The sequence below is a fragment of the Schistocerca cancellata genome, chromosome 5 (assembly GCF_023864275.1).
Source record: "Schistocerca cancellata isolate TAMUIC-IGC-003103 chromosome 5, iqSchCanc2.1, whole genome shotgun sequence".
Classification (NCBI taxonomy): Eukaryota; Metazoa; Arthropoda; class Insecta; order Orthoptera; family Acrididae; genus Schistocerca; species Schistocerca cancellata.
Window position 1 is genome coordinate 155860370 of NC_064630.1, and position 13529 is coordinate 155873898.

General features: G+C 38.7%; 1 protein-coding gene across 1 annotated transcript in view; it reads left to right on the forward strand.

Moving 5' to 3' along the window:
• LOC126188956 (papilin) overlaps positions 1-13529 on the forward strand; it is a 260366-nt gene that overhangs the window by 124744 nt on the left and 122093 nt on the right. Inside the window, exon 20 of the mRNA XM_049930714.1 lies at positions 11375-11554. Coding sequence (XP_049786671.1) covers positions 11375-11554 — 180 coding nt within the window. The remainder of the gene's footprint in view (positions 1-11374; positions 11555-13529) is intronic.

Consider the following 13529-nt stretch of genomic DNA (forward strand, 5'->3'; position numbering starts at 1 on the left):
GCCATTGCCAGTCTACATTTTATATCCTCTCTACTTTGACCATCATCAGTTATTTTGCTCCCCAAATAGCAAAACTCCTTTACTACTTTAAGCGTCTCATTTCCTAATCTAATACTCTCAAGATCATCTGACTTAGTTCGACTACATTCCATTATCCTCGTTTCAGTTTTGTTGATGTTCAAGTCCTTTGCTGTCTCTGACAGAATTACAATGTCATCGACAAACTTCAAAGTTTTTATTTCTTCTCCATGATATTTAATACCTACACCGAATTTTCCTTTTGTTTCCTTCACTGCTTGCTCAATATACAGATTGAATAACATTGTGGAGAGGCTACAACCCTGCCTCACTCCCTTCCCAACCACTGCTTCCCTTTCGTGCCCCTCAACTCTTATAACTGCCATTTGGTTTCTATACAAATTGTAAATAGCCTTTCGCTCCCTATATTTTACCCCTGCCATCTTCAAAATTTGAAAGAGAGTATTCCAGTCAACATTGTCAAAAGCTTTCTCTAAGTCTACAAATGCTAGAAACGTAGGTTTGCCTTTCCTTAATCTAGCTTCTAAGATAAGCCGTAGGGTCAGTATTGCCTCATGTGTTCCAATATTTCTACGGAATCCAAACTGATCTTCCCCAAGTTTGGCTTCTACTAGTTTTTCCATTCGTCTGTAAAGAATTCGCGTTAGTATTTTGCAGCCGTGACTTATTAAACTGATAGGTCGGTAATTTTCACATCTGTCAACACCTGCTTTCTTTGTGATTGGGATTATTATATTCTTCTTGAAGTCTGAGGGAATTTCGCCTGTCTCATACATCTTGCTCACCAGATGGTAGAGTTTTGTCAGGACTGGCTCTCCCAAGGCTGTCAGTAGTTCTAATTGGAATGTTGTCTACTCCTGGGGCCTTGTTTCGACTCAGGTCTTTCAGTGCTCTGTCAAACTCTTCACGCAGTATCATATCTCCCATTTCATCTTCATCTACATCCTCTTCCATTTCCATAATATTGTCCTCAAGTACATCGCCCTTGTATAGACCCTCTATATACTCCTTCCACCTTTCTGCTTTCCCTTCTTTGCTTAGAACTGGGTTTCCATCTGAGCTCTTGATATTCATACAAGTGGTTCTCTTTTGTCCAAAGGTCTCCTTAATTTTCCTGTAGGCAGTATCTATCTTACTCCTAGTGAGATAAGCCTCTACAGCCTTACATTTATCCTCTAGCCATCCCTGCTTAGCCATTTTGCACTTCCTGTCGATCTCATTTTTGAGGCGTTTGTATTCATTTTTGCCTGCTTCATTTACTGCATTTTTATATTTTCTCCTTTCATCAATTAAATTCAATATTTCTTCTGTTACCCAAGGATTTCTACCAGCCCTCGTCTTTTTACCTACTTGATCCTCTGCTGCCTTCACTACTTCATCCCTCAAAGCTTCCCATTCTTCTTCTATTGTATTTCTTTCCCCCATTCCTGCCATTTGTTCCCTTACGCTCTCCCTGAAACTCTGTACAACCTCTGGTTCTTTCAGTTTATCCAGGTCCCATCTCCTTAAATTCCCACCTTTTTGCAGTTTCTTCAGTTTTAATTTACAGTTCATAACCAATAGATTGTGGTCAGGGTCCACTCAACAGTAATACAATAAAATGCGAAAACTGTCAGTGGTAAATTTAATGACTAGCCTTTGTTTGCCACAACTCGTTAAACATGCTCAAACAGTGAGAGAAAGTCCAGTACAGAAACAAATGAGTGCATACACACTCCTCAGGACAACCACAGGAAAATGACGCAAAAACTAGGAAGATAACCAGGATGCCCAGTGTCACAACACTTGTATATCAAATTCAGAATTGCTGTCCATAGCTGGAAACGGGTGTTCACCATAGAATTTACAGTCCTCAGGTGAGACAGATTCCCAAGCCAGCTTTGCTTCCTCCAGTTGGTTAAGTGGCTGACACTTTGAATTTCAACCTGTCAGTGCGAACTACAAACACCCCAAGCCAGGCTGCCGACTTCAGGTAATGTCCAGTTCACAGGGATGTCAACACATCTGTGGCAATTGCAGAGCCCAAACTATACACAGTTCTGCTGACAAGACCAAACTCCATGAATATGCCTTGCATGTCCATATAGTGTTGCTCGGCTCTGCCTCCCTGCCCTCTAATACGAAGCATCCTTCAGTTACCCAGAAACTGGTCAAAGACATTCGTCGTGTACGGCTACTGTCGATACAAGCAAGTGACTCCAAAATGGAACATGTACAGCTAGTGGTATTAATATAAGTATCTACACCCTGCACAAATTGTTAGGTGTGCTCTTTTCTCCCATGTTTTCTAGTTAAGGCAGCCAAAAATGTTCTAAAATCCAAAATTTTTTATTTGAGGTATTTCACTAACATGTGTTCCTAGTAAAAGTATACATTTTTGGATACTGAAAAATTAAGGTTACAAGATTGTAATATTCAATTTTTGTAGGGTTAGCACTCCAAAATTTGAATAATTTTGCAACAACATTTTTGAGTAGTAACATTTTCATTGTCACAGAATTTATATAAAATGCAATATGTTTGTTTAGAAGAGGATCAGAGCTTTCAAATTAGTTTGTTTAATCCTAAAACAAACAATTGTCAATGGGGTTGGATTTTTTTAAGTGCACATAGTTTTCTTGCATCTTAAATTTTGAATGTTTCCTTATACAAAATGTTTCTACACAAAATACTTTGAACAATAAGCCTTCCAAAGATACAGTTTGAAAAACAAATTTGGTACTTTATGTATAGATGGTATAGAACATATCAAATAAATAAAAGAGAGAAGACAAAAAATGTATATTTGTTTTATGAGTGGTATCAGAAAGCAGATGAAACTATCCTACCTTGATCAACCAAACTGAAATATAATTTTGAAATAATATTCAAGCTTTAACAGCCACCCATGGTGAAAACTTTGTAATTACTTTTTCCCTCTAAACACCTACAGATTTGTATTTGAGAAAGTAATTGGAATCAGAAAGTCAGAAATAATTACTGTTGAAAATAATTTGTGTTTTTGGCAGAGGCTTTTAATTTTGTAAACCATGGTACCCTCACAAAAAAATTTAAAGTATTATTGAATAGTAGGCAGAGCAGGTTATGGTTTTTATTTTATCTGTGTGACAGAAAGCTGTGTGTATCAGTTGTGGGAATTTTGATGACAAAAAATAATTCCCATATGTAAACGTGATGATTATGCAATACATAGCTTTATTGCACAACTGATCATAACCAGGAATAAATCTAATGATTGTCTCTAACTAGCAGTCTGTAATGTATGTGTATATGAATTATCTTATTTTAAATTGGTCTAAACTTGTAAATAATTTGACATGTCCTATATTCTTGTAAAAAGAGAATTACGGATGAGTAAAGCTACTACAACTACTAAATAAAAAGAATAATGAACAAAACTCTACATTGATAATATATACTCTCTGCCACACCAGCAATTCATCTTTCTCAACTCTACATTGATAATATATTCTCTCTGCCAAACCAGCAATCTCTTACTTGCCCAGTAATCCTCCCTTTTGAAGCTGAGTGCTTCTGGAATATTGAGGTACTGGTGCTTAACCTGTCAGCCAGCCCTTGTGATGTGATGATTGGCTTGGGGGGGGGGGGGGGCATGTGTGTTGTGGCAGCAGCTGACAGGACAGTCCAGGGCTCTTGAGTCTCCTGGGAGGCTGCAGTATCAGTCCTCATTGTAGTCTCAGAGCAGGCCAGTGGAAAAGTGATGGGATTGTGCTGTAGAGGTTCATTTTTTTAGAGGTAGGCATGCTTTAGTCACCCTATGGTGACTGTTTTGTGCCTGCTGTTCTGGACAATCTTGAAAGTGTTATTCTCTTTTGAGGGAACTCTTTAGGGACCAGTTTGTGGTGGGTGCACAGTGTCAGCTCTTGAGCCAGACATGTGTGATTTAAGCATATCCTGACAGGAGGGCCTTCATGCTGACATTTCATCTGGGAGCTGAACCATTGTGTGAACTTTGTCACTGTTTCTGGAACAGTTGGCTAAAGTGGTGTTGGTATGATGAGTACGTCTAGCACACATAACTGTTTGCCTACACTAGTTGGGTTGGCAAACATTGCAGATCCTTGTTTACTAAGGTGCATGGGTCTAACAGTGCCAGTGGCAAGGCATCCATACACACTGATGAGCAACACATCAGTGCCGTCTTTGGCATGTCATGAAGCCTCTCCATCATTCCATTACTAGCATGATGTTAGTGAGTGGTGTGAAGATGGTTGCAGCTAAATAGTTGAAGAAGCTCATTAAACAGCTGTGACACAAACTGGCATCTGCAGTCAGTCATAATGGTTTGAGGAATGCCAGAGCTCAAAAACCACGTTAGCAACAATGCCTTTGCAACCGCCTCATTGGAGATGTCTTGCATGGGAGTAGCTTTGGGTCACCATGTAAAACTATCCACTACAGTAACTAGATAGTGGTGACCATCAGAATAGAGTAACAGTCCTATGATGTCCACATGTGTGAGTGAAAATCTTGCTTTCAGTGTTGGAAAATGTGCAACTGGTGTGAAGGCATATCAGCCGATTTCACCTCACTGGCAATTGAGACAGGGGCACACTCACACTCAGCAGTACTTCTGACTTCCTTGCCACACCACCTAGCTTACCACTAACCCTGTTCCCTGGATGAACCAGTTTAAAACTGTGTGTCGGAATTCTGTGGAAATGTATGGATGTTGTTTGTCTTGGCATGTGTTGCACAAGAGACTCATGGCACAATATGGATCGAAATACGTCTCAGTTGCAGGCTTGTGTGTTCACTTTGGAGTAGTTGTGCCGCACTGTGTCCTCTTGGTGCTTGGCCACTATCTTAACCCGTGGCAGAGCATGTAGGCTGGCAGTATTCCGTGACAGACAATCTGCGATAATGTTGTTTCTGCCTCAGGTGTGATTCACATCAGTTGTAAATTGTGGTGTATATTCTGCTTGCCTACAATGCTGCAGGAGCCATTATCCATTGTGCCTTGGAAGAAACAAGTTAGTGGTTTGTGGCCAGTAAAAGTTGTAAAATTTCTTCCTTCCACAGACAAACAAAAATGGTTAATGACCATATAGATTGCCAGCAACTTGTGATATATAGCACTCCATTTCCTCTACCACAGCATAAGATTCTGCAAGTAAAAGGTGAACAGTTGCCATCAGTCGTTCACTTTCTGCTGCAGTACTGCACCAATTGCATTTTGGCTCAAGTGTATCATTAGAGGAAATGGAGCACTAACCTGCAGTTAAGCGAGCCGTGCCACTCTGCCAAATATTGCTTAACTTTATGAGATGCAGTGTCACTCGCTGAACTCCAAGGTACCTTCCAACTACCAAATGTATTCTTTTCTGAGAGCAGCATAGTAAGTGGTGCCTGTTAATTTGTCAGCCCTGGAGAGTGCTGCAAGTAGTAATTCAGCATTCCCAGAAATCTATGCAATCCTCTACAGATTTTTGGCAAAGGCATATCTTACACTGCTGCCAAGCATCTGGGAAGTGATGACCGATTGGCTGATGAGACTACATATCCCAAAAATTGCACCTCTCATTTGCCCAAAACACTCTTTGTGACATTAATGACTATGCCATACTCCTGTAGGCACTGAAAAAGCTGCCACTGGTTAGTAATATGCTCCTCATTTGTAGGTGAAAATATGACGATATCATCCATCAACATATTAGGAATGGTATTCCTTGTGACACTTTATGCATAAAATGCTGCCACATCTGCACAGAATTTGTTATATCAAAAGGCATAAATTTGTACTGGAGAAACACAAAACATGTTATTACAGTGGTTTTCTGAACTTCTTCCAGTGCCACTGGAATTTTCAGAAATGCCTTTGTACAATTGACCACACCAAATACCTGACCATGGCTAATGACACTGTTGGAAATAGTCCAATGAGGCACAGGGTAAGGGTCAGGAATTGTGCAGGCCTTGAGTGCCCTGTAATCCACGTATAATCTCCAGGAGCCATCTTTTTTTTCACACATGTGTAGCAGTGATGCCCCTGAACTATCTTATCTAGTCACAGTACTTGCTTTCAACAGCTTCTCAGAACCTGCTTGCACTGCCAGGAGTTTGTGAGATAGAAGCCATATTGGATGAGCTGCAACAGATTGACCAGGTGATGTGTGTATACGATGCACCGTTGAGTGGTGACATTTCCTATTAATGGTTGTCAGATGAGTGAGCACCGGAAATTCTTGAAGTATGCAGCCAAAAAGACTGCTGTCATTTACTATAGTAATAGTTTCCGTTGGCCAAAATAATTTGGACCTGTGGTCAACATCAAGTGAGACACACCCAAGTGGTTTCCACACAGTTGTCAAGACACAAATGACTCTTCATTTATCAGGATGGATGACATGGTTGACAGACTGGCACTGTGGCTCACTGTGATTAACTGACAGTTGAGTAAATCTTCTTACAGATGAAAATGAGACAAAATATCTGCATTGAGTATAGGGTCGGCAATATTGGTGATAAGAAATGTCGAAGTAGACTCATATTGAAGACCCAACTCCAGTGTCAGTTTCTGTTCACTAGCCGTTCCAGTGCACGAATTGTTTGCCTTGGTCAGTATATGCTGTGTTGAGGTGGCAGGTAGAATACTCAGTTGTTTGGGTGTACATTCACTTTGCACCCAGATCTATGACAAAATGTTTAATGGTGGTGTGATCGTACATCATTCAGTTGTGGATGCACACATTGTTGACGACAAATGTCAGTGTCCTCTAATGTCTGTCTACAACTTTTGAGTAACAGCAAGGGCTGGTGCACTGGCAAGCTGCACCTCCAAAACCTGTGTGATACCAGCACCATTGGTCAGTATCATATCAGCTCTACACTGACCATCTTTCTGGTGTCCTGTCTGCTCCTCAGGAGTTCGATCATAGAGTTATCAGAATTTGTGCTGCTGTGCCAATAGCTTCAATCTCAGACTTGTGATTTTATCTTCTAATTGTTCCATTCTTTGCTCGTGCTTTGGTGCATCCGTGCTCATCAAATGCACCATTCTTGTTGCTGGTGGCAGTGCTTGCTGCTTAAATGATCCTTCCATGACCGTTATCAGTTGTACTTCAGCCAAGATGTTCACTACTGCATCAGCCTTCTTTGCCAACAACTGCAGTGATAAGTTTTGATGCGTTGCCATGACTGTGTGAATACCAACTGGTAACTTATGAACCCACAGCCTGCATAGCAACTGTTCAGGCAACAGATCAGGGCAGTTGAAGTAAGTAAGACTTGCAACATTTGAGATGGGAAACTGTTGCCAAGTTGTTCATCATTATAACCTTTCTGCAGCCAAAACTTCAGTGACAAAATATAGCATTGAACGAGCTTCTTTAATGATATGTAGCAATGTTGCATTAGAACATCTTATATTTCTTGCATCATTGCTCATTCTAAATGTGCAACTGTGGTTATATACTTGTCATTATAAGTACACACTCCACATTGTTGAAAGATGCACTCTATGTGTGCCAGCCGCATCAGTTAGTGATTAGATCAGAATGGCGGAAGTTTGATGTGATTAAAATTGATCATGGAATATGTGTCTTGTCAATTTATGTCAGTGGGTGCATGGTGTGACACAGCTGGAGACATGGTTTGCCCCACTTTTGTATCAGTCTCTGGTGATATCACATCTGTCATTATCACAAAAGAAGAAAACATCTCAGTCCTGAATCTCCTCTTCAATGAGTCACATTGGGGTCTCTACTAAGGGTATTTTGATGACAATAAATAAATAAATTGTGGATATGATGACTACTCAGTCCATAACTTTACTGCACACTAAATCTTGATCAGTGTAAATACAAAGCATAATGAACAAAACTCTATATTTATATTACCTTCTATCTGCCAAATCAGCAATTCATCTTTTGTCTCTTGAGCTGGCTAATTGCACAGTAACTGATGTCACCACAAGTTGCATGTTGATCACATAATGACGGGCACTTAGAATCTGAAATAGTCAGGACTTTATTTTGTGTTTTCTGTTGTTTCTGAGATACATAAATGGTCTCCTGTTGTATTACCAGAAGATATAAAGTTGGTACTTTTTTCAGGCAATTCAAATATAGAAACAAAAATTAGTACCAGGCCTGTAACTGAAAAGACATTTAATAAAATGTGTGAAAACATAACCAGATGGTTCAATACAAATGAATTGTCATTAACTTGTAACAACTTCCAGTAAATACAATTCAGTACTTCCTGCAGTTTGCAAATCTACTGCAACAGGGTATTGAAAAAGAAGGAACTAGTTTTTTCTGCTTATTTCTATTCAGTAAGGGATTAAAAAATAATTTTTGTGGAAACTTAATGCACAGGGATAATAGTTTTAGAAAGCAAAAATGTGTCATAAGAACTGTACCTGGTGTTAGTTCTAGAGCATGCTGTAGCGACCTCTAAAAAATTCTTTTTTGGCATCCATTTCACTCTTTAGTGATATGCTTTGTGTTTGCTATTATATCTCTTTCCTTAAAAGAATGTGAAAAGCATGAATATAATATGACGACCAAAACCAACCCCTAAAAATATTTCAAGGGCTTAATGTTAGTATTGAAAGATCTTAGATAATATTTATTCAATAACCTGCCAAATCATATGTTAGAATTCAAGACAAAACTAAAGAACTCTGTTTTTCTTTTTTTTCTTTTTGGAAATCTTACTCCACTGAAATGCATCTGCATAGAAACCCTTAAAATGAATGTGGGGTCTATAAGGTTATAATCTGATTAACATTATGAAATACTATAGCTGTACTATAATATTTTATAATGTTAAGTCATTTAGCTTTATTACACTGAAATAAAATGCACATTTTTACTTCCTATCTTGTCCCAAAAGTAACACCCCCTCCCCCCCCCCCCACCTACCCACCCACCCAACCACCCACTGCCACTGCCCTCTCTCTCAGTGAGGTCCACAGAGTATGACTGATGTATTGAATTTGTAAAGTTGTGTTGTCCTTCTGCATTTTCTTCTAATTTCTATGTCCATGGTATGCTGACTGTATACTTTTCCGAAATTTTTTTTCTTAAATGTTAGGTCACTCACCTCTACACTGCATTTACCTACATCCATCCTCAGCAAATCATTGTGAAGTTATTAGATTTCTTCCCACTGAATTCATGTTTGGAGCATGGGAACAATGGTCATTCAAATACCTCTGTGTGTGCTGTAATTAATCTAATGTTGTCCTCATGATCCCTATGTAAGTGATTGATAGGGGGCTGTAGCATATTCCTAGCATCATCATTTAAAGCCAGTACTTGAAACTTTGCAAGTAGGCTTACTCAGGATAGGTTACATCTATCTTCAAGAGTCTGTCAGCTGAGTTTTTTCAGCATCTCTGTGATGCTCTCCCATGGGCCGAATAAACCTGTCACCATTCATGCTGCCCTTCTCTGTATATGTTCAATATCACTTGTTAGTCTTATTTGCTAGGGGTCCCACACATTTGAGCAATATTCCAGAATTTGTTGTAAAAATGATTTATAAGCAATCCCCTTTGTAGACTGATTGCAATTTCCAAGAATTCTACCAATAAAGTGAAGACTACTACCAGCCTACACCCATGGTGAGGCTATGTGATCATTCCATTTCATATCCCTATAAAGTATTACATCCAGATTCCAGTTGTTACTCGTTGATACTATAGTCCTTTGATATCGTGTTTTTTCATTTTGTGAAGTGCACAGTATTACATTTCTAACCATTTAAAGTAAGTTGCCAATCTTTACAGCACATTGAAACCTTATCAAGCTCTGACTTAGATTTTTGCAGGTTCTTTCATACAGGACTTTGCTATAGATAACTGTGTCACCTGCAAAAAGTCTGTGGCTACTATTAATATTGTCTGCAAGATCATTAATATACAAAATGAACAGCAAGATAACATGCTGCATCCACCCTGCCAAAAAGTCCTCAATCAAATCATAAATTCTGCTTGATACCCCATATGACCATATTTTTGACAATAAGCATAGGTATGGTACTGAGTGAAACACTTTACGGAAATCAAGAAATGCTGCATCTACCTGATTTCCTTGATCTGAAGCTTTCAGTATGCCACGTGAGAAAAGTGTGAGTTGGTTCATTATGTTTGAGCTCAAAATATGTTCTAAGGTTCCACAACAAATCTTTATCAAGGATAATGGACAGCAGTTTTGTGAATCACTTCTACTACCCTTCTTGTAAACAGATGTGACATGTGCTTTCTTCCAACAATTGGGCATGATTTTTAATTTGAGGGATCTGTGTCAGATTATAGTTAGAGGAGGGGCTAACTCAGCCACAAATACAGATGCAATCTGAGATTAATTCCATTGGGCCCCCGGAACTTTGTTCAGTTTTAAAGATTTCAGCTGTTTCTCAACACCACTGACACTAACATTTATTTCACTCATCTCTTCAGTGGTACAAGGATTAAATTCTCTTGGGTTTTTCTTTGTAAAGGATCATCTGAAAATGGAGTTAAAAATTCCAGCTTTTGCTTTGCTGCCCTCAATTTTAGTTCCTGTGTCATTCACAAGTGATTGGAACTACCTTTTATGCCACTAATAGCCTTTGCATAGGATGAGAATTTCTTTGGGTTTTATTGAAGGTCATTTGACATATTGTGCCACAGTAGACACTGAAGGCTTCACGTATTGCTCTCTTGACAGCCAAATGATTTTCGTTCAGCATCTGTCTATAGTCCTACACTTTGTTTTACACCTATTATGCACACTAACCATCAACATACTTCCAAACTCCCCCCCCCCCCAAAAAAAAAGGGTTAATATTACATTTAAATGTCTTTGTTATGATAATGATTCTGCTCACTTACTTTATGGCACAATTTTTGAGTGATTGACTAAAAACATATTTATGAGGGATAGGCTCAGGCATCTAATCAGAAAGGGCTGATGGACAGATCGCCATCAACAAAGTACGTGCCCTCACTATAATGGCATGAAAACTTCTTATGTAGGCTATGGTTGTGGGTGCTGTTAGTTAAATATGTCCTTTGTTGTAGAATGATCAAGTGTTACTGTTTATATTTTATACAAATACTAAAAGCTGATATGTATTACTAACCTATGTAGTGTTGAGTATCAGTGCATTAATGTTATGGGTCCAACCTGATAATTCTGCTATGCCAAATGTTGGAATCTTTTGTTGTTTCCATTATGCTCCCCAACCTTACCTCCCATCCACCCTCCCACATCCCAAGCTTTTGAAATAGTGGACATACGCATGCAAATGCCACTGCTAACATATTCATGAGCAAATTTGCCATTAAAATACAGGATTTACTTTTAATCATTGTGTATTACAGGTTGCGGGTGTGAAAACACAGAATTTGGTTGCTGCTCAGATGATAAGACCCCAGCAGCTGGACCAAACAAAGAAGGCTGTGGATGTGAAGCTTCAAAGTATGGCTGTTGTCCTGATGGGGTGTCAGAAGCTGAAGGAGAAAAGTTTGAGGGATGTGAAGATGCACCCGTTATTGCCTCAGGTGTGTCATTTTTCTAATGTTTTGTTCAATACACACATCTGATGTAATGAATAATGAAGAGTCACTGTCTCGGTGTACAATAAGTAACAAAAATGTAAAATTACAGGTCATCAAACAATGGAAAATCCAAGACAGAATGTGAAATTGCTGCTCACCATATAACGGAGATGCTGAGTCACAGATAGGCACAACAAAAAGACTGTCACAAATATAGCTTTTTACCAGTAAGACCTTCATCAAAATTAGGCAAAAAACACATACATACAAAACTCACACAAACGCAACTCACACACACATGACTGCAGTCTCGGGGAAACTAAGGCCACATGACTGCAGTCGTCTGTGTCAGTTGCATTTGCGTGAGCTATATTTATGACAGTCTTTTTGTTGTGCCTATCTGTGACTCGGCATCTCTGCTATATGGTGATTATCAATTTGCCTTTTCACAAAATTACAGGTTATGTATTATGAAAAGAAGGCTAATATAAGATCTGACTGACCCTAGTTTTGTTACACATATAATTAAGACAGGATTAAAAATATAAGTTAAATGAGAAACCGAACTCCTTAAAATTTGTTTCTCACTCTGTTTGAAGTGGTGGCAGAAAGAAGATATCAGTAATAAAAATGGTGCATTGCATTTAGCAGAACTGAGGTTCAAATGGCTCTGAGCACTATGGGACTTAACATCTGTGGTCATCAGTCCCCTAGAACTTAGAACTACTTAAACCTAACTAACCTAAGGACATCACATACATCCATGCCCGAGGCAGGATTCGAACTTGCGACCGCAGCGGTCACGCGGTTCCAGACTGAAGCGCCTAGAACCACACGGCCACTCCGGCCGGCTGAACTGAGGCTGCAGTTTCATTGAAGTGCAGATGATGAATGCAATAGGGTAATATTTACATGAATTCTGATAGTGGGGAGCCACCATTAACAGAAATTTGGCAAATATGAGGGTAATGATGGAAACTGCATATTAAGTCACATGACCACCAGAACAAAAAGTTCTGGTTAATGCTTGTAACTATTTAGTGACTATCCTCACCCACTAAATGTAGAATAGCCTGTTGTCTCTTAGTATTATTACATTTGAAACTCTCAGTCTTGTAGGCTTAGTCTTCATGAAATATATGTCTTCTGCTATCTTTTTAAGCTGTACTTGTGGCTGATTACCACTTAAATTTTAATCCTTATATATGTCTTCTAGCACTATATCTCTGTCTTCAATGAGTTCATCTCCTGTAAAATAATACAAGCAGTATTCAAAGCTTCAGCTTTTGGCATCACATGATCAAACTGTGTGTGAATTTTGCTTCTTTCTTTTTTTATTCTTTTTTTCCCTTATTCTTCTTGCTCTACTCATTTGCATTTTTCTTCTGACATTTTCATACAAAATTAGTTATAGTAAACTTTCTTTCCAAAGTGTTCACAACTGACACATAAGTTTCAGAGTAAATCACACAGTTGCACAATTTTTGGACAAAATTAGGATATGTGAGACAGTTAATTATTGTAATTCATATTTCATTATTTGTGTTGGTTGCCCATGACCATTTTGTGTTGAGTATACAAGTGGCATTAGTTGGTTCATTACCTTGGACTGGTGTCTGATTACAATATTGCTTCTAAAGACACATACATAATATAAGAGAAAGATACTTTTAGTATAGTTTTTAACTATTAAATTTCTTAAACGTCTCACAGAGCTAAAACATTTACTTCCGTAGGCATATAAAATAGTAATTTGTCGACAAAAACACAAAACATAAGACACCTAATTCCAAGCTATAATAGCAGACTGTTCCTTCCCTGAGAGCCAAAGATACACAATAGAATAGGAAGATCTGAGGATAATGTTGTGAGTAGAAGTTTTTCACTGTAGCAAAGATCAGTTTACATAGTCTGTGTAAACTCTTGTCAACCATAGTTCTCAAAGTAATACTTTAGTGAGCTCAGTGGTGGCAGCTAG